This window comes from Vanessa atalanta, chromosome 3 (genome assembly GCF_905147765.1).
Source record: "Vanessa atalanta chromosome 3, ilVanAtal1.2, whole genome shotgun sequence".
Lineage (NCBI taxonomy): Eukaryota > Metazoa > Arthropoda > Insecta > Lepidoptera > Nymphalidae > Vanessa > Vanessa atalanta.
In genome coordinates, this window is record NC_061873.1 from 11,592,150 (window position 1) to 11,614,380 (window position 22,231).

General features: G+C 31.3%; 1 protein-coding gene, 8 non-coding genes and 1 pseudogene across 9 annotated transcripts; 5 read left to right on the plus strand and 5 right to left on the minus strand.

Annotated features, from left to right (window-relative positions):
• The first annotated feature begins 4,262 nt into the window (after nucleotides 1-4,262).
• Nucleotides 4,263-5,214, plus strand: LOC125077158. Its single transcript, XM_047688990.1, has one exon. It carries the CDS (start codon nucleotides 4,320-4,322, stop codon nucleotides 4,689-4,691), a length of 372 nt encoding a protein of 123 aa, XP_047544946.1. The 5' UTR covers nucleotides 4,263-4,319; the 3' UTR covers nucleotides 4,692-5,214.
• A 384-nt stretch (nucleotides 5,215-5,598) lies between these two features.
• On the plus strand, nucleotides 5,599-5,717 carry LOC125077458. Its single transcript, XR_007120752.1, has one exon. It is a non-coding gene; the product is annotated as a 5S ribosomal RNA (ribosomal RNA).
• Nucleotides 5,718-6,249: 532 nt separating this feature from the next.
• Nucleotides 6,250-6,368, plus strand: LOC125077452. Its single transcript, XR_007120746.1, has one exon. It is a non-coding gene; the product is annotated as a 5S ribosomal RNA (ribosomal RNA).
• Nucleotides 6,369-15,772: 9,404 nt separating this feature from the next.
• LOC125077459 lies at nucleotides 15,773-15,891 on the minus strand (annotated as a pseudogene).
• A 1,210-nt stretch (nucleotides 15,892-17,101) lies between these two features.
• On the plus strand, nucleotides 17,102-17,217 carry LOC125077462. The gene has a single exon (XR_007120754.1). It is a non-coding gene; the product is annotated as a U5 spliceosomal RNA (small nuclear RNA).
• A 1,285-nt stretch (nucleotides 17,218-18,502) lies between these two features.
• LOC125077470 lies at nucleotides 18,503-18,621 on the minus strand. Its single transcript, XR_007120762.1, has one exon. It is a non-coding gene; the product is annotated as a 5S ribosomal RNA (ribosomal RNA).
• Nucleotides 18,622-19,271: 650 nt separating this feature from the next.
• LOC125077464 lies at nucleotides 19,272-19,387 on the minus strand. Its single transcript, XR_007120756.1, has one exon. It is a non-coding gene; the product is annotated as a U5 spliceosomal RNA (small nuclear RNA).
• Nucleotides 19,388-20,049: 662 nt separating this feature from the next.
• On the minus strand, nucleotides 20,050-20,168 carry LOC125077471. Its single transcript, XR_007120763.1, has one exon. It is a non-coding gene; the product is annotated as a 5S ribosomal RNA (ribosomal RNA).
• Nucleotides 20,169-21,032: 864 nt separating this feature from the next.
• Nucleotides 21,033-21,151, plus strand: LOC125077472. Its single transcript, XR_007120764.1, has one exon. It is a non-coding gene; the product is annotated as a 5S ribosomal RNA (ribosomal RNA).
• Nucleotides 21,152-21,540: 389 nt separating this feature from the next.
• LOC125077465 lies at nucleotides 21,541-21,656 on the minus strand. The gene has a single exon (XR_007120757.1). It is a non-coding gene; the product is annotated as a U5 spliceosomal RNA (small nuclear RNA).
• Between the last annotated feature and the right edge of the window lie 575 nt (nucleotides 21,657-22,231).

The following is a 22,231-nucleotide window of genomic DNA, read 5'->3' on the forward strand; positions in this document are numbered from 1 at the left end:
TTAGTAAAGGAACAACAGGTGAAACCCATTGAGAAGGTCCCTGTACTTTTTCTATAATGTCCAAATCAAGCAATTCCTGTATTTTATGTTCAACCTTTTTTTCAATAGGAATAGGTATTCTTCTATATGGCTGTGATACTGGTTTGCACTTCTCATCAATGGGAATTTCGACCAGAACATCCTTTAATTTTGGAAAAGGTTGGTTTTTTTTTCTGACCTCATGTACACCAATGCCTAATTTTAAGACGCCTAACCCAATTGCGGTTTCTTTTCCCAATAGATTTCTTGATCCGCCATTAATTACATAAACTTTAGTGTACACAGATCGCCCATTCGTTTTAATGGTGGTATTAAAAGTTCCTTTTACATCCAATGCTGTTTTACTTCCATAAGGATATAATTTATTATTTGAACCTTTGGTTTGGTTGCATACTTTCACACCCTTCATTTTTAACATTTCCCAAGCTGTGTCAGTAATTAGATTTAGTTTGCAGCCAGAATCTATTAACATATCTAGATTAACACCTCCCAATAGACATTCAATCATAGCATCTTCATCATCATTCATATTAAAAACATATTCTTCAGCTGTCTCTTCTTCAATAGAATTTACATCTTTCTCTTGCCTTTTTCTTTTATATTTATTATCTTCATTTTGCTTATTTTCAAATTTCCGTTTCTGTGGTATTGTCCTGCACCACGCACTGAAATGACCTATTTTGCCGCAAGCGTGACAAGTTTTCTTTTTTGCTGGACACTCTTGATTTGGCAAGGTGTGTGTAATGTGTCCACATCTTCCGCATTTCCCTTTTCCTGATTTAATGAATCCTGGCTTAATAGAACGATTTTTTATTGCATTAATATCAGAGCTATTCGAAGTGGTAGTCTTGTTTTGTCCATATCCTTCTAGCTGATACCCCACAGCTTCTAATGTATTAGCCTCCATAATAATTTTATCAAGTGTTACATTATCTCCTAGGGTCAATATTTTCTTACGAAGTTCTGAAGATGAACATTTCTCTACAATCTGGTCAATCAAGTTCTCCTCGGCATTACTAAATTTGCACTTCCCTGCTTGATTTCGGAGCCTAACAACAAACTTTTCAAATTTTTCATTCTCCTCTTGTTTAATTTGGCGAAAAATATGCCTTTCATAGATTTTATTTTGCTTTGGAAGAAAATATCCATCAAGTTTTTCGATTGCAGTGCTGAATACATCAACTCCTTCGGAGGCATCTACATATGCTCCAGGTAGATTGTAAATAATTTCTTGTAGGTCCGATCCTCCTAATAGTAATAACGTAGCCCTTCTTCTTTCAGGTCCATTAATTTCTGTAGCGTCTAAGTAAATATTAAAAGACCTTTTCCATTTTTCCCATCGTAACGCAATCGTGGCGTTGTCACCTTCTAGGTCAAGTTTTTCTGGGGGTGGAAGTAGATTTGCCATATCCGAGTGATTTTGGGGCAACCTGAAACCGAAATGCTTTCTATGCACAAAACATTCAAGTACGTATGATTTACCATTAAACAGGAATGCTCATACTGCATTTTTTAGGAAAGGCTCACATGGCCTATACCACAAAACACAACTTTACAAATTTTTGCGTATGGTTTCTAATAACATGAGGCCCATACTGCCATTTACGCAATAACGTGCAGTTTTTATTTGTTAAAAGGCCCGCACTGCCTACACACAATTACGCATGGTTTTCATTTATATGAAGGCCCATACTACCTGCACACAGATACGTAGGTACGGTTGTCTTTCACTTAAGTTCCCGTAATGCCAACTAACAATAACGCACGGTTTTCATTTTTATGAGGGCCCGTACTGCCTCCACACCATATTTGAATCACAGGTAAGTAAAACTTCTTTGTGATAACTGGGTTACTACGTATACAGTATACACTTTATTTTTATTTCATTGTATAATCTTGTATATTATTTTTATTATTGTTATTATTATTATTTTTTTGTGTTAAACTTTAACTAATAAAATTATATATGTAAATCAATAATGTAAATTCCAACTTATTCAAAATGTTATTAAGCATTAACTTTTTAAAGTCCATCAAACGACTTATCGATCGAAGATCTTAATTGTCACAAAAAGCTAAGAAATATGTATCTGGTATGCATATTAAAATGTGAGTCGTGTTTCCAAAAGTACCTATATAATATTTAATGTCAATATTGGTTTACCCTAGCTATCCATATGAATTATTTTATTAATTATTTTTGTTTATTATCAACCTTGCATTAATATTGTACGACATCGCAAATTCTGTATACAAAATAAAAATTTTCACCTACAAATTTTATTTAATACTATAATTCATAATATAATTTTGTCTTTATTTTTTTAATGTAAAACAAAACAAACCTTAACAATGTATCAAATTATTTATCAAAATTGATTTTTATTTACACCTACCCTCTTTTTTAATTTAATTTAATTTTAGTTTTCAATGAAGTTATTAAGCACAAAATATATTTTTGTACTAACCTTTTTACTCGTCGCCACTTGTAGTACTCGTACTATCACAAATATGAGTTATTGGCTCGTTATGTCACCAGTAGCTAGGGATTACACGTCCGCTCTCACCACCGGCTCGCGCGCGACTGTCCCCCCACTACCCGTGTACTCGAGACAAGTATACAAACACTACATCAATCACGTAGAAACATTACATTATCGAATCGCCATTTTACTGGTTCAGAATGAAGATTAGTCCGACAAAAATCAACAAGAAATTTCAAAATTCCACTCGTGACTCTTTAATACTAATCAATTTACATAGGTATGTTAAATTATATATGTTTAATAGCTTCTCGACCCGACTTTACACGGACACAATAAGGGTCTTAAGAAAACATTTCGTTTATTCATTCGTTTATGTATATTATATCACTCTGTTTAACTATGAAAACCACATTGAAATCCGTTGTTTAATTTAAAAGTTTCAAAAAGTAAATATTTAGGGAAGCGACTTTGTTTTTACTATATAAATATATCTTTCATTAAAAGCAAGTTTTAATACCGATTAATATAAATAGTTTTAATATGGGTTGTTTTTTTTTTTTATTATATTTAAACTTATTAATTGGCAAAGGTAGAAAAGTATACGTTTAGTTTTTTGAAAGAAATACTTTTGCCCCGATTCGTATTGCTTTGCGGAGCTTGAAACAATACGTTACGTTAAGTTTATTTATTTATTTATTTATTTAGGAACACCAACAGTACACATATGCAACATTTATATTAAATATACAGTCAAAAGTATCAGGTCTTCATATGTACACCAAGTTATTAGTATATCGTTATATCTCATATTTATGTTATTTAATGCTTGTCATTGTTTTAAATATGAAAATGATTAGAATTATATTATATACATAATATATAAGTGCATCTAGTTTTGTTGCCATTCCGACTGTATAAAAAAGCCTTCGGTATTTCCCCGATTTAATTAAAAATCCTAACTCTCATTAAATTCGGTTTAGTTGGTCCAAACAACCTAACAAAACTTAATAAAAATTTATATGATCATTTGTATGTATACGTTTTATTACTTGTACATTTATCTACAAAATTAGTCGACAAAATATTTCTTGTAATTATACTAAAGTATGTGAATTCATTTTCCACGTAATTATAATAATAACATAACAATAGGATAAAAACTTTCTGCATCAGAACTTTGTATGTCTTTATAAATAATATAAATAAACTTAACATTATCAGAAAACTAATAAACAACATTTAAAATTACATAAGGTTACGAGAAACGAAAATCAAACGTTACGAGATTCACTTTAAAAACATCGTAAAATTAAACATCCAAATCACACATTAACACGAAAATATCACACCAACAGCTGTTCGTACGGCGAAAAGACGCATATAATTAGATCTCGACGTTGTCTTCCAGAGAAATACGCTCTTCAAAAATCAAATTCAGAGTTCCCGTTAATTTTAATTATAGAGCACTTCAAAGGAAAAATAAAAGCGCAATGATATAAAAAAAAAAACATTTATCCAGTGGTAGTTTACCTGATTTTTAATATTAACGGGGAATAACAACAGTGTGATATTAATTACGTTCAATACACTTGAAAAATCACGGTATGAGGTTACGGATTCGCGATCATCAATGGATGATTCATTCGAAGGGGGATCCCTTATCGCACGCTGCGCGAGCGCTATGCTTCAAAGCTTATAAGCAGCGCGGCTTCCTAATTTAAATCATTCGCACGCTGAACTCAGCACGAACAAGACGCTTCTTTTAAACAGTCGCTCCTATTAATTTAAATCAAAATGAAACAGTACTCTGTCCTCGGTAATAAGAAGAAAGTAACCATGGAGGCTAATCCGACTAGCCTTAAGGTGGTTGGCAATAATTGTGTTGTGAGAGTGAAAATAAATCAAGGTGAAATTGAAGTGATCGGTAATGACTGCCGTGTGGAGGTGGTCGATAATACTGGCACCGTAAACTTAGTTGGCAGCGGTGGTAAAGTTATCATCACTAAGAGGTGGAAGGGAGACAAGGTGTCTATGGTTGGACCTAATTGCCACCTAATGGTAAACGGCAAAGACAAGACAACTCCAACTTATGAAGCTCAGCTGTCGCCTTTCAGCAAGGAACTGGATGACGTCATCGAATCGATCTTTTCTTTCGTGATGCGTTGATCGATCAAGCGTGATATGGCAGGTTATAGCTTCGCGGGTCATCGCTGGATATCGTCGGCTTTTTCTTTGAATCTTAAGCTTCGGTGGAAGCTTGCGCTGTTTCAAGTGAAAATGGAATTATTTGCTTCGTATTGTGAACGTATGGTGTAGATGAGTGTCATTGCAATTTGTGTACTTACCTATTTTGTAAATAGTTCAAAGTTCGATAAAAAATTGCATTATATAAAACAAAAAAAAAAAAAAAAAGTTAATCACCTTAACTGTGACGTAAGATCCTTTTAGATAAAAACATGATATGATCAAGTTATCTATCTTTTATATTATATGCCTTTGTTCAAAATGTATGGTTTTACTTGTCTTCCAATCAAAATACGTTAAAACGATAACACATCGTTCCTATTTTAAACACATGTCAAGAATTTAATGAATTAGAACACACGGTCATAGCGGATGTGACTTCCTTATTTGCCTGGTCTTGCTCTAGTCATATATTACAATATTAAGTAGTACTTAAAACTAATTATAAATACATTGTGTACTGACCGTTTGCAGTAATAAATTTCTATAAACTTTTAAACACCGTTATAAAAACAGAGTTAACGAACTCATCAATTCGAATCTAGAATGAGAAAGATATTTAGGTATATCATTGATAAGATTTGAAATCTAATCGACACAATACTTTAGTTATTATTTTAGAACAAAAAGTTCTTACAAATTAATTCTTAATGACTTAAAGTATAAGTATTTCTTTAGTAAATAATAGTTTAATTACTGATAAACGTTACATATATATATGTAGGTATATGTTTCGGTTTAATTGGATATAGTATTGTAAGTCATTCATATTATCAAACGAACACATATACACGCTTCTGTAATAATGCAATAATTAGATATTCCTAACGCCAACGTCCATACCACGTTGAATACACTGGTTCTCGTCCGATCACCGAAGTTAAGCAACGTCGGGCGCGTTCAGTACTTGGATGGGTGACCGCCTGGGAACACCGCGTGCCGTTGGCTTTTTTTTAGCACTAATAAAGTTTCATAAATTTACATTTAACAAAAAAAATATCTTTGACTATCGCCGCCATTTTGAATTACCATTTACGCCATTTACCATTTTGTAATGCTATATAATTAACTATATCTTTACCAGTAATACGTTAAAGATTAGTTAGTATAAAATGTCGAATGTATATTAAATATATGTATAGGTACAAAGTCAAAGCACGAAATAATTAAGCAGAATGAATGACAAAAGCAAAAAAAAAAATACATTCTGTATTTAACCCATCGCTGGACAAAGGAATCTTATCCAGCCCCTTTTAGCACAACAAGCTCTAGGGTGCACGCAGTGTTCTGATGACTTTCCCTCCAAAATTCGTATTTATTAATATATATGATACAAATACATATTATGTAATTCAATTCACTCGATTAATCAAACTAAGGTTTAATTGGATACTATATTAAAGTCATATCGGTCCTATACATGATGCAAATTAATAAAACATTTATGTAAGATATGATCCAATATTTCAATACATGTGTTGCCAACGTCCATACCACGTTGAATACACCGGTTCTCGTCCGATCACCGAAGTTAAGCAACGTCGGGCGCGTTCAGTACTTGGATGGGTGACCGCCTGGGAACACCGCGTGTCGTTGGCCTTTTTATTTTCAGAACAATACAAGATTCATATTATACAGTGACTTGGAAGTGATTTTTTTTAATTGTAGTGTACATACCTATATATCTTTATAGATAATAGATTGATAACAGAAAATTATTATTATATATTTGTCTATTTTTTTTCCATTATTGCACAGTTGAACATATTCTGAATGTATACAATTTGTTTTTGAGAGTACATAAAAAAAATGAAAATAATCTTAAAGGTGATTTTAGTAATCATTAGAATTATATAGGTATCAATAAATTCATTTTTACTTGCTAAAGACAAACCGTTATATATTATAAATATGTGTATATTATTTATAAATAAAATATTTATAAAAGTTCACTTATTTTATTTATAAAAATAAAACAAGGTATACCTTGAAGTTGAATAAAATACTGATAAAAATGCATATCATAAAGATCTTTGTTTAAGTAATATTTTGTTAGAAAAATATTCGTTTTTCGTTAATTAATCCTCCATCATTTTTCTTTTCTTATTTTTCTTTTCTAAAAACAGAATAAAATATAATAAGCAACTTTATTAAATAAATTTAATATCGAAATAAAACTAGAACAGATTAAATCTTGTGGTAAAATAGTTCTTCATTATTTTTTTAAATTAAAGAATCAATAACTAGTTGTCGCCATTAGCTTCGCTCGCATTTTAGGGTTTTGTCGTCTATTCCTTGGCCTTAAAGTTTGCTAAGCCACTGAACGGAATCAGTGGTTTGGCCGTGAAAGACAAACCAACAGACAGAGTTATTTTTGCAATTATAATATTAGTATAGATTTATGTATGTAGCGGGAAGCCACTGGTTGCGGGCTGCACGAGACCGGTCGTTGTGGCGATCTCTGGGGGAGGCCTATGTCCAGCAGCGCACTTCCTACGGCTGAGACGATGATGATGATGTATTTGTACTTCAAACGGCGGCAACTGATGACGCATTAAATGACCAATGAACGTTCTGATTTAAATCAAATTAATTAATCTAACTTTGATCAAAGTTTCAGAAATTAAATTAAATCCAGATCTGCCATCGTCGCATGAAGCCCAGGAGAATGTTGAGAATAATTAAAAAAAAAAAAACAACTACGAATATTAACTAATTGTCTATCCCAACTTAAATTTAAATATTAAATAAAATCAAATTACTTTATAAGATTTATATAGATTATATAGATTCACATATTCCATTCGTTTTGCTAATAACTCAGCTATATTGTGCACCTATAGCTTATGATTAATATATCTTTATTCATAATAATACAATATTATTACACTTAACAACTCATATCCACTTTAATTCCGATAACAGTTTCGTTGACGTTCAAAACGCCAATTTCTCGCAAATCCTCAAAGTGTCAATATTATAGAATAATCAAGCTCTCGTCAATTTGCTGAAAAATGTTGTTTATTTGACTTTCCTCCTTTTATAGTTGGGATAAAGTATACTTATCAAATGAAACACTACATCCGGTTCGGAAAAGAGAACCAGACCTGAGAAGAATCGACGAAAGAAACTCAGTGGTTTTTATTTTTATTTTTGTTCGATCGATAATTGTTTACCTATATTACATTACATAGAAATAGGCAGGAGAATATTGATTTATTTCCAAAGTGCGTTTTCAACCATGAACTCACTAATTATTTTATCACAAGCGTTCATTATTTTTTTTTTTAATTAGGCTATAACGGCATTCTGTGCGCTTTCTGGGATCCTGCAGTAACGGGAATAATAAGTTTGTGTTTGTTGTCCTCTGTTGAATATCACATTTTCTTACAAATACAAAGTTACCTCTCCCACGTAAAAACGATTACTTACTATTATGCGTAGGTACATCGCTCCAGAAATTGACTTCACGATATGCGCTCGCTGTTTCTGTTTTTCTGGATTTATCAGCCGTCGGATTATTAGCATAAGATCTCCAACTTGGTGTTTCAGTGGTCTATGGAACATGAATTTATTTACAATAAATATAATTATCATTATTATCAACATTAAATTGGAAAGGTTTACTTAAATGTATTCCTTATTGCATCAAATCTTTAAACTAAATTTTACGCATAAATAAAACAAAAGTTGCCTTAGTACAATAGATAAAATTTTAACTAAAAATATATGGTAAAGTATACTAAAAATATGAATATAATAATACATTTTATTACCTGTACATTCATTTGCAACGGTTCTCCAAATATCGATATTAATTCTCTATTCAACGTTGAATTAGGATCGTCTGTCTGATGAGCTGTCGATGAACTGCAAGGTTCAAAACTTGGTCGTTCTGCTGTATGTGATTCTTCTATTGGTTTAAGTACCGCTTCATGAGTAACTTGAGGATTCATTTCTATATTATCGAGCCCTGCGTTTACTTTCTTTACGTTGGTATCAATATTCCGAAGAAATCGAACTAACTCCCCCAGAAGGGACAGGTCGTCTATACTCATAGTTTCTGCTGTCTGTAATGTGAAAAGTTATATCTAAATATTGTGAAGTACATTCTTTTGACATATTGTCATGTAACTTTACACAGCTTAGAATCTTACTGGTAACAAAGGGCAATTCGATTATTTATTAGAATTTTAAGGATAGAGCTTTCGTTAGAGCCTTCTTGAATAAAGTGTTCCGTACTTATAACATACTACTGTCTCGTAAGTCTAGCGGTAACTTTTGTATGCATATACCTTGGGTCCTGTGGTAAGAACGGTATGGGGGTTGAATTTGGCCACTAAGAAGTAATGCGGTATTTTTGAATAAATATTTTGGACTATGTCTTGAGCTTTACAAATGGACAGCGATACTCTCACGTACCTCAAAAGGTATGTTATATTAAATAATAAATATTAAATATTGGACAACATCACATACATTACTCCGATCCCAATGTAAGTAGCTAAAGCACTTGTGTTATGGATATCAGAAGTAACGACGGTACCACAAACATCCAGACCCAAGACAACATAGAAAGCTAATGAACTTTTTCTACATCGACTCGGCCATCGTGTACACATTACTCGACCACGGAGGTCGACATAATAATATTTATAACTAATAATTAAAATATTGTACAGATTACCTGGAGGCTTTGAAGAAGAGCGTAGTAGTAGATATAAATGTGTTAATATAAGTGTACTTATAGATTTAAGAGTTTCAGTAGCAGTTGCTTCTGATTGGGATATTTAACTTTTGTATCAAAATAATGGAGTAATAAATATTTTATAATGTTATATATTAATTGAGCTGAACATATTCGCGAGGCAATATAATGAATTGTGATAACTTACCGACATAGTATGCAATGCAATATACAAGTCAAGTATGAAATTAAATTTAAAACACTATTTGAAATCACCACTCAATTGTCAAAATAATTTTAACGACACAACCACAGGACTGGACTTCTAACAAGAAGTGATGGAGATTTAAAAGAAAAAAGATGTCATCGAAAGGAGGAAGGGGGTCTTCCAAATATACTGCTTAACATAAGGGTTAAAAGTCGGTTGCTTCTTTGTGATAGATACATCCATTGTTCTCAGCGCAGGTACAAGTTATATGTTTGAGGATATTGCGAAATTATACAAAGACATTTTCTGATCATGGTTAATCTTATAATGATTATATTATTTGTAGAAGGTTTTATTGCGTTTTACTAATAAATGCCTAATTATGTTTAGCATTTCTTTGTTTCGTTATCTTTACCGTTTTTTTGATTTATCATAAAGGATTTTAGACGTTTTATATTTTCTTAGTATGTTTATGAATAGGTGATTATTTATTACATTTATATCTGCGTTTTACGATGAAAGTCCACAAAACTTGGATTGAAATTTTCTATCATAAAATATCTTATACTAGAGAATAATATGATAAAGTCTTACGTCGTTATGAATTCTGTAATCCACAATAACATTTATATTGAAACAGAAGAAAAATTACATAGGTACCCATGTACTATAATGTTTCAATAATGCCAAACCAATGATTTACCAACGACCAGAACGCGTTGAATACACCGGTTCTTATCCGATCACCGAAGTTAAGCAACGTCGTAAGCCTTTGCGAATGAACTTGATGGTAAAGGATTATAACTACCGATATACTTTAGTACTGTAGAAAATATCAATCATTCCTCACATCACCAATGCGCCACCAATCTCAGGAACTAAGATAGTGTCTCGTATTCCTGTAGTTATATTGACTCGGGTGAGTGTTCAAACCGAAACACGACAATATTAATTAATAATGTTTTTGAAAAAATGATAAGTGAGTGGTACATACGAAGTAATTTCGATATTACAGATAATTAATGATTGTTGGCACTATGATTAGGATGGTACAATGAAGCAATAGCTGTCAGACTATGATTAACTCTACAAGTAATTGAGAACCAGATTTTGTCGGATAAGAACAGTATCGGTAATATTTTAAATAGGTACTATTGTGCCCCCGGGGCTGAATGAGAGGATTTTAATTTGGTAAATTAAATTTCAAATTGATTTTGGTTAGTAAAATGGTATAGCTAGACGGTCTGTAATATTACAGACATAACGTGACTGATTAAAAAAAAAAAAAAATATTTAAATACAACTTATGAAATATTTTTGGACAATTTAATCAATTAAGACTGAAACTAAACTAAATTTATTGAAGTAAATGTTAATGTTGCATACTCTGTAGATAACTAACTCAAGTCTGTGAATAGTCTGGGATGCTTGTCTCTGTAGGTACCTTTATTTTTGTAGCTTTTTCTTATTAATTTCCAAGCATGTAGAATATACTAAATTTCAAAATATTATGAAACAAATTGCCAAACATATTATCAGTGTAGGTTACATATCAGTTTAATGTTCGATATTATTAATAACTAGCGACCCATCCTGGCTTTTCACGGATGCCATTAATTAATAAGGAAAATGATATGCAAAATTACATACAAATACGTATGCACTCCCTGCTCCCTGGGTTAAGACATCATCATGTCATCATATATCTACTATTTCGACACCTACAATTTAGGAATTTTAGTGAATATCGTTTTTTTGTGCCAAGTTGCTTAAAATATGTTATTTTATATGCATTAATAAAACCGTGAAGAAATATACAAAATTAACGAAGTAACAAATTTATACAACGCCAACTAAAGGCAATTTTTTAAATCAATGGATTTATAATACGCTAACAATTATTAGCGGAGTGTGCGCACACTTTCGAGTTAGCGTAGTATAAATTGTTGGTGTCGATTTAACAGTTTGGTCTGAAGTTTTAAATGAAATGGTTTTAAAATTTATAACATTTAATAAATAACGAACTTTTGTTATCATGAAATATTTCAAGGAAAAAATAACAGTAAACAATAAGAATGTTTTATTTGTTTTTATTGTTGTATTTCTGTAGATCATATTATGATATCATTATTCATTGTTAAAAGGGACTTTACAGGGACTGACTTTTATCTTTTGTAGATATAATCAGGTTTAACACTTATCATTACACCAAATAAAGTCTTCAATGCACTAAAAATATATTACTCAAAAATTATCCTACATATTTTGGCAAATATTTCCTAATATTTAATTCGTGAAAAAAAGGTCTAAATGATAAAGTTATATGATTTTTAGAAATATTTTACTTGTGTTGTTATTTTATTTTTGTGTTTGTGTGTGTTTATTTTTATGTCTATCTGATAAGACATACTATTGGTTTAAATAATAAAAACCAATGTCTCAAACAGATAGACATGCTTAAGAATTATTTAGATCGGATTCAAAGAAATACTGAATATTTAATTTTAATAGTAAGGCCGACCCAAGCGTTTATCTATCTATCTCTATCTATCTATATAGTTAACTATATCTATCTATATAGTTTTTACCCTAATCTGCCCTTGTATAGTTCTGAGAGAGAAATCATAATTTGCGTAAGGTTGTAAAATACGCATCAAATGTCCGAATGTAAATTAAATGTAAACAATAATTTAATAATTTTTTATTGAAAAATGCTTCATAAAATGTACATATTTTACAAACAAATTATATATTTAAATATTTAATTATTTATAACTTTCATAGTGCTGTCTCTTACATTGTTTTAGTTTAAACCTTAATAAATTTATTTCCAGGTTTAGTTTTTCTGTTTTCTTGTCATAATATCTCGCCATTGCCAAATTCTTTTCCTTGATTCCAGTTCTGCTATTGTCTGTAAATAGTTTAAAATGTATACATAATCATATTATATATTTAATTGCTAGCAATTACAGGTACAGAATCCACGCGAAAATTAGATTAGACGTCCTTGAGCCGCGATAACACTGTGGTTAGAAGAAGTAAATCTATTAAGATGATTCTTGGAGGAAACTCCATATACTCAAAAAAGGCCTTTGCCCAAACGTGGGACATTTACATGCTGTTACAAATGGAAGTAAATAAAATCGATCTCCATCCTCAATAAAATCATCATCATCCATCTATAAACTGTTTTTGTTATTTAAAAATTCATTATAATTAAAACATGAAAGTCCACTTTTCACGTAAATCAGTGCAGTCAAAGTCATCTTTGCAGTCAAACTGCAAAGCCTAGATAGCGAGCCTTAAAATTCATTAATAGCTTCTACGACACTTGCTGATTCTTCAGGTACCTATAAGTTTTAATATATTACTAGTAAATCAGCGTAATCTCATTTATTATGAATAAAACTATTATGTAAGACTTAAATTATTCGAGGAGAGTTCCTAGAATTATGATTAATATTAAATAATAATTAATAGAAATAACTCTTACCATCCTCCATCTCGTCATCTTCATCATCATCATCAAAGTCTGTGCTCATGAATTCCGTTACAGTGGATTCGTCGCTTACATCAGACACACTCGTCGTTTCTATGTTCTGTGGAAAGAGATTGTTTTGTTACTAAAAATAATAGAATGATTATAAATTTACTGCAAAGGACACTAATATTTGTTTATTTTCCAAGCAACGAGTTCATACATACTGATCCAACAGCTTGGGCTTACTTAACTCAATGAACCTCGCAGTCCAGATAATAGCATCAGCGTCCTAGGTACAATGCCTCACGACATTATTTTCGAAGGTTTATTAAAAAATATTTTGTATATTTGTCCTTTATTGCTGACATCTTAAGTATGGCCCGTTGCGTTTAATTTAATGTAATGTATAGCTATTAAATAAGAACAAACTTAAAACTCAGCGCTGAATAAAACAAGATCGAGAACTCTTTGACTGTAATAACTATAAAACTTAATTATACGCATATCAATGGCGCAGGATCGTCTAATACGATGCTGAACATTTCGCTGGTAAGATTAGAAGTGACTTCTTAAAGAATAACATTGCTAAAATTAGTTGATAGCTTCTAGCTTAAAGCTATATTACTTTTAACCATATAAATATCTAATAAATCTTTAGTATGATATTTATTTTGCCTTATTAATAAAATAGTTCATTACTAATTACCTCGTGGTTCATTTCCTGAGATTCTTCACAGACTGTTGTTAACTTGTTATCACTATTCGCTAATTCGTCTTCGTTTACTGTGCTTTCATCGTATTTTAAATTGAATTCAGCGATTAAGGAAATCCGGGGATCTAAATTAGCTTTGTCTTTATTATTGACCTGTTTTGTGTAATTGCTTATCGCATCACGAATGACTCGAGGGTTTATATCTGGATTGTTGTGTGTTGCATTTGCTTCTTTATTCATTTCAATCAGAGTGTGAACTAATTCACTTAGAACTGGGAGATCACTGGTTTCAATTTCATTTGTTTTCTATAATAACATAAAGTTGATTAAATTTTGTCTAACTTTAACACTGACATATATTCTACAAGCTGTCTTTACAAACAGCACGAAGTCAACTTCGTGCTGTTTGTAAAGAAATGAATCTGGAAACCTAGCCAGTTCATTCTAAACACAAGAATTATATTTTATAACATATATATAATATAGAAAAGCTAAACTATATTTTGTCTTTGCCTTTTGTGTTATTGTCTTGCTTAGATTATTATTTTTGCAGACATAATTTTCTTTAAATTGGATTTCAGTTAGCGTTATTGTAGTAACGTGTTTATGTGTGGTAGCGACGTTTAGAATCATGGAAGTGGATATCAACGTCGCACGTTGGCAAGTCTGTCTGCTAACAAGCAACTTTGCCATGCCATGGCATGAAATTCACACGAAATGGCATATGATCATACCGTGCAGCGTGGCACGTCACAACGTCGTGACGGATTGACGTCTAACATTAAAATAGAATATAACTTACCGGCATAGTATCTACTGTTGTGTTTATAAAACTAATTGACGCTTTAAAATAAAAAATAAAAACAAAAAAAAGCACTAATTTAACGTTGCCACACTGCACTTGCTCATCTGTTTATGATGATATACGATAAAATGCCATCCCTATTTAAAGATTTAAAGAGTGACAAAGTCAGATAAGGAGGGAGGTTTTAATTATACTACGTACCATTAGGGACCGAGCGTTCTTTCTTTAGGATTAAGCCTTTATTGCTATTTACAATGGGGTTAATACAAGCGTTTCATTTGTAATTTAATACACATCGCAGGTAGACGAAAGTAAAGAAAATCTTCATATCAGTTCGTTGCCAAATGGTTTATGCAATTATTGTTACGGTTATATTTTAAGAGAAAATAAAAAAATATTTATGTATCCTAATAAAGTAAATAGAATAAATGTAAATGTTTTCATTTAACAAATATTTATTTAATTAAAGATTCAGTTTATCTTTTAAAATTATTTATAAAAATTTCTTGTCGTTTAATACGTACTATGTGTTAGTTGTTCAAAGTAGTGGTTTTAAAGATAAAGTGTTCAATTCAGATTAAATTTTCAATAAGTCTATATAGGTACATTAATATTTTAAGGGACTTTTGAGGAAATTACCGGTTTGATTATAATGTCAAGTGGCAGTCGCCATCTACAAACAAGGAAACCACTTGCGCTAAATAAAATCGTATAGCTTTATAATATACATATATATTTAATTAATTATTTATATATAATTTAAATCACCGACCTCCGGCAGATGTAAAGCAATGAAATTGATAAGCAGTCTCACCAACCAGTCGAAAGAGCCAAAATTTGGGGCTTGTTAGGTGCTAAAGTTAAAAAAATAAAATGTGTAAACTGTTAAATTTACGTTGCTGGTAAAACGCATGACGATAGTAAATAAATATTATTTACAATTATGTAACAATATATTCGATAATGATGTTATAAATTTATTATATAAAAAAATATGTCTCGTGGCTAAGTTAACTAATGTATTTGATTGTTTTTGTGTTTGGTCCTATAACGTCATATATTTTTGAGTCGTCACAGCCACATTGTATTTTGATATCAGTTATAGCAAAAAGCCAACGGCACGCGGTGTTCCCAGGCGGTCACGCATCCAAGTACTGAACGCGCCCGACCTTGCTTACCTTCGGTGATCGGACGAGAACCGGTGTATTCAACGTGGTATGGACGTTGGCGAAAGGTGTGATATATTTTTTGATAATATGTAAGTGTGTTATATTCATTATAAAATATAATATAATACGATTATGTTTTAATTTATTATTTCGAATTGCATAACAATCAAACACAATAAAAGGAGGATGAAGAAGAGGACGAAGATTGCAATCTAAATGAGATTCCGGCAACTAGAGATGCATTATGTGCTATAACAACGCTGAAATTTATGGAAATGGAATACGCCATACAGCGCGCACAATAAAATAAACTTAAACAGTGCACTATGACACGTTTTTTCAATAACACCCGTGTATAACATAATTAAATAAATGATATGTACATAAATACATATGTAGGTACTCGATGTTTTATTATTTCGGATATAGAGACATCCGGATATAGCGACGACATTCCACTGTCATTAACCGAAATTCACAGTATATTAATAAATACAAATTATATGCGACTTATTTTTTTTTCATTATTGAATCATAACTACGCCCGCGATCTATACATACATACTTATACGAATTAAAGGAAAAAATCACACAGAAGTCAGTTTGAGTTCAAGAAGCCCTAAAAATATGGCAGATTTTTTAATAACATTTACTAACTCGAAATGTATAGAAGAAAGTAGATACCCTAATACTATGAATTACATCCTTGCCCTATTTGAACAATCGATAAAGACAACAAACAAGTCTTGTTCACTTGCTTAATTTTTCTACTGCTTTTAAATACGGTGACCATGATATATAATATTGGGATATTATCGAAAAACTTATCGATTTTTGTTTAATAATAAATGAGTGTAAATATTAATAATATTAATGATTGTTATTTAGAAAAATTAAAATTGTTGATAAAATATATAAATATATTTGATTGTAAGCTCTCCGCCATACAAACTACAGAGCAGTCGCAGACATGATTTGATAATGGTTATAAGATTTTTATTAAAAGAATGAGAGTGATTGCTGGCATGACACATATCTTATAATTAAAAATATTTTGTTAAATTTCCAGTTTATAATGATGTCAGAAATTGTACAAAGTAAAACATAATGTTTAATTAAACGAATCTTTCGTCCTTATAAAAGTATAGCGCCATCTAGTATACAATAACCTCACCGATAGATGTCGCTTGACAACTTATTAACTTATCTACATCGCGCTGTCAAGTTTTACAATTCAAAGTATAAGTAAGCTAAGTTATTACCTTAATATTATCTCTGGTTTCCCTTCAAAACGAATAAATCTTTCGCCTTTTACTAAAGATTTCCGTGGAGGGGAACACTCAAATGAGTCTTAGATATTTTTGACGGTCCTACTTCGGTAGGATTACAAAAACGAACGACATAATTATACTTCATTGATTGTTAATTATCCATACTTACAGGCTAACTATGATGAGTTAGCCTGTAAGAATGGATAATTAACAAGACATAAAAAAAAAAAAAAAAACTTAAAGAAACAGACAAAAATACTACTGTGCTTATTAAAGAACAAATAAATTACAAAAACAAAATTAAAAAACTAATTAAAATTATAAAGTAAACATCTAAGATAATAAAATACATAATAAGCATAAACAAAAAAATATATAAATACCTCTCATAGCACATACAACAGTGATATGAAAACAGTGTTATGGTAAAAAATATTTCCTTAATTTATTCTCAAATTTCAATTCAGTGTTGCCAAATGTATTGTTTAAAAATGGAATAATAGATTTTTGTAGTTATTCTGCTCTTTTATACAGGATAAAGGAGCAGATTTGCCTAAATTAGTTTTAGTAATCCTATATTGAAAAGTTTGTTTGTGCTTATTTTGGGCTCTTGAATTTTTACTCGGTACTGTGTACCAAGTAAAAATCGTTATTGAGTAAAATCATGTTGACCGCAACATTATTTTACTCAATAACGCAGAACAATCTATATGTCCGCCTAAAAGTTTATGTAATACACAAAGATCCATCATGTCTCTGCGATTGGATAGTGAAATCTTCTTGTAAAAGTGTAACTGATCTTTGTAACTTTTAGTACAATTTAATTTATTACTTTTAAAACCCAAATGGCGCATAATTTATTTCTGTACTCTTTCTAATCTCTCCTTATGACTTTGATGGTACGGACTCCAGACAGTAGAACAGTATTCTAGCTTACTTCGAACCACTGAATTGAACAAAGTCTACTACTTGATCTCTTAAATTCTTTTGTACTTCTTATTAAAAGCCCTAATGTTTTAAATGTTGTTATAATCAAATTATCTATATATAAGGTTTCTTAAATATCTTTTTTCGGAAGAGGAGATAGTCAGAACTCAGAATACTGCATGCACCCTTGCGCTTATTGGGCTTAATATGGGACTAGCTGTATTATAAACATTTAAAAATATAATAATAATCTGTGAAGTTACTATTCTTTGTATTTCATGCAGATATTTTACTTTATTTGTAATTACTTAGTTGATACGAATAAAAAGTGGCTAAACCTAATTTTAAACATGGCCTAGATTAAAGAGACATACAGAAATGATATGTAACTTTATAATACGTGGTTTTTGTATCAGAGTAATAAAAACACACTTAGAAGTATAATTTTCACGAAACATTTGCAGGCTAAAAAAAGCCAACGGCACGCGGTGTTCCCAGGCGGTCACCCATCCAAGTACTGAACGCGCCCGACGTTGCTTAACTTCGGTGATCGGACGAGAACCGGTGTATTCAACGTGGTATGGACGTTGGCGATTGATTGTCCATATTTAAAGTACAACTAAAAAAGAAACTTTATTTACATACGAATTATTAAAATAAATCCTAAATCCCACAATAACTTATTTTTATGGTCACCCTACATAAAAGTATAGAAGATAAATAAACGAAATAATGAAAGTAATTATTTTATATTGTTGCAAATACATCGAGTTTGTCCATCTCCCGTTTAGTGAAAATACACTAGTGTTGAATATCGGTAGGCTTAACTCGATAGACAAACGATTGTCTATCGATATTTAAGGTGTAAGCGATAGAATTGATAATCTATCGATAGTATTGTCACGTGTCAATACTATCGATAGTACCGACACTACCGATACTATCCATAGAATCGCTGTTGCCAATATTATTGCTTACAGAGAGCTAGCAATACTACTGATATTGTCGATAGTATTGCCGTTATCATTAGTATTACCCACAGAGAGCTATCGCTACTATCGATAGTCAACACGATACTATCGAGAATACTATCGATATCCTGAAAAGTTTTCGAGGTCAACTATCGAAAGATCTGGATCACACCATTATATGTTATTAATCCCACCGGAGTAGGACTGTCTCCTTTGTTGAGTTATAACCTATAAGATGTTATTTCTTATAATTTATGTATTCAAGTTTATGAATCCTACCGGAGTAGGACTGTCAAAAATATCTAAGACTCATTTGAGTGTTCCCCTCCACGGAAATCTTTAGTAAAAGGCGAAAGATTTATTCGTTTTGAAGGGAAACCAGAGATGTCAAATTTGAAAGGCAAAACTTAATTGTAATTTCATTTGATCATTTCACCATCGCGATGTAGAACTGTTGAATTTTCGCTAAGCGACATCTATCTGTGGCGCTTGTCGTACAAGAGAGATACTAGATGGCGTTGGTGGTTTATTTATAATCAACTATTTCACAAAATTATTTAAATTTCGTCACATGTTTTAAATGTATCGAGCAGTAATTATATTGTCATATGATCTGAATAATCATGAATACGACCATCGCTAGCAATGTTGTAATATTAGAGAGGAATTGTTAGAAATTTTGTCAAATGATAAAATTATAAAATGGCCCTAAACAAGTTTGTAGATTGTAGTTGTTAAAAGTTGAGCGAAATAATTAACTGTTTTAATTATAAACGTATAAATGTCACGTTTTTAAATAGCAGTGGGAATAGGAGCTTTTAGTAGACAAAAATGCTATAAATATGCCCAAAGCTCAACACTTCACCGCTTTTTCATGACTCATTAGATATTATAGTTACGACTCGGACCCAATTCTTAAATAAAAATTAACTTAAAAACTCTGATAGTAGATAACAAGAACTGTTTGTCGTACTTAAGGAAACAAAAACAATCGATAAAATTAAAAAATATACGATGTAAAATTAAATTTGATATCAGCAATACCAAAAAGCCAACGGCACGCGGTGTTCCCAGGCGGTCACCCATCCAAGTACTGAACGCGCCCGACGTTGCTTAACTTCGGTGATCGGACGAGAACCGGTGTATTCAACGTGGTATGGACGTTGGCGAGTAGCATGACATTTTTAATGTTCCATTTAAAAAATATTTTACAATTATGAAAATAAATGCAAATTTCCCAAAAAAATAAAATTATGGTCACCGTACATAAAAAACAGTAGAGATAAATAAGCGAATTAATAAAAGTAAACAATTTCATTGCAAATACATACATCGAATAAATCTTTCATGTTTTTTCATGTAAACATTTCATGAATTTAAAGAAATTGAAATGTATCTGTTGTAATCCTACCTCAGTAGGACTTTTAAAAAAGTAGTCTTTGCTCATTTTAGTGTTCCCCCTGTGGAAAACTTTAGTTAAAGGCGTGTGTTTTTTTATTATATCCAGGAATATGATGTCCCAAACACAAACTTACATTTTATTTAATAAGTCTCCCAGTACACTAATGCAATGGAAGCATTGAGATATTGAAATTTACTGTTATAAAATATTTGTCAAAATACAATTCATAGTACACGACGAGACCTATATTATAGGGTACGAAGTTATTACTATGAAAAGATAAAATTATGCAGGTGCCCTAAATTTAACTGGAATCAAAATTATTGATGATTATTGATTAGGTACTTATTGATTTTTTTTCCGTTATCATGTATCTTTGATTTTTGTATTTTCGGTCTTCAACATAATCTTAGTCTTAAGTTTACTAATAATAATTAAGTATAAAAAGTATAGAAAACTTTCAACACATGCTTTATTTTAAATTTCGTAGTTTATTCGTGTATTCAATTAAATTCGGTTTCGTAGAATGTAGATATTTTAGAAGGCGCAGTAAGAGAAACTGGTTTAATAGTTTTGGTTACATTTTAGTTTTAGCTGTAAATTTGGTACACTTTTTCGTTTTTCACTATCGCCAACGTCCATACCACGTTGAATACACCGGTTCTCGTCCGATCACCGAAGTTAAGCAACGTCGGGCGCGTTCAGTACTTGGATGGGTGACCGCCTGGGAACACCGCGTGCCGTTGGCTTTTTGCTATCACTTACGTTAGTCAAATTTAATATCACACCTGTGTTCATTACTTACACATTGTATCCATTATGTTTTTGATTTCTTAAGTTAAAACACTACGTATTACCTACTATCAGTAGTTTTAGTTAATTTGTATTTAAGAATTAGCTCCGAATACTTGTCCGGTTACTCATAATTGTCTCTATAATATGCATTTAATTACCGAGATAGATTGCAAAGACTAAATTTTTTTTAATTAAGATAATAACATAACATAATAAATATGTAATTGAATAGTTGGTAAGCAAATATTTTATTGTATCGTTATTTTCATAGAGGGATTGTCTCCTTTGTTGAATTATAACGTATAAGATGTTAATTCTTATTATTTATGTATTAAAGTTTGTGAATCCTACCGGAGTAGGACTGTCAAAAATATCTAAGACTCATTTGAGTGTTCCCCTCCACGGAAATCTTTAGTAAAAGGCGAAAGATTTATTCGTTTTGAAGGGAAACCAGAGATGTCAAATTTGAAAGGCAAAACTTAATTGTAATTTCATTTGATCATTTCACCATCGCGATGTAGAACTGTTGAATTTTCGCTAAGCGACATCTATCTGTGGCGCTTGTCGTACAAGAAGGACACTAGATGGCGTTGGCGGTTTAATTTAATGGAAAAAAAATATTTTAACGAATAGTTTGAATCTATTTGAATATATATATATAGATATATATGATAGTGTGAGGCTTCCTTCGTTTTTAAGTAGAAATTAGTACTATCATAATAACTATTTTTTGTTACAACAAGTTATACATAAAGTCATTATATCAGACAGCCACATAAGCTATTTCACTTATGGGAGCAGGCCTATTCTTAGTATGAGAAGATATTTACCATAGTCTACCATGCTGACCCAGTGCGGGATGAAGATGGCATAAAATTGCTTCAGTTGCGGCTGAATATGCAGTTTCCAGATAGTTTCTATTTATTCTGTCAACATGACAACCTTAAGGCTTGGTTATTTGAACATTAAAGCCGAAATATTAATGATTAGTTTTATAGTCTGTAACTTTTCTCGTCCCCAAGTGTATGAACGTA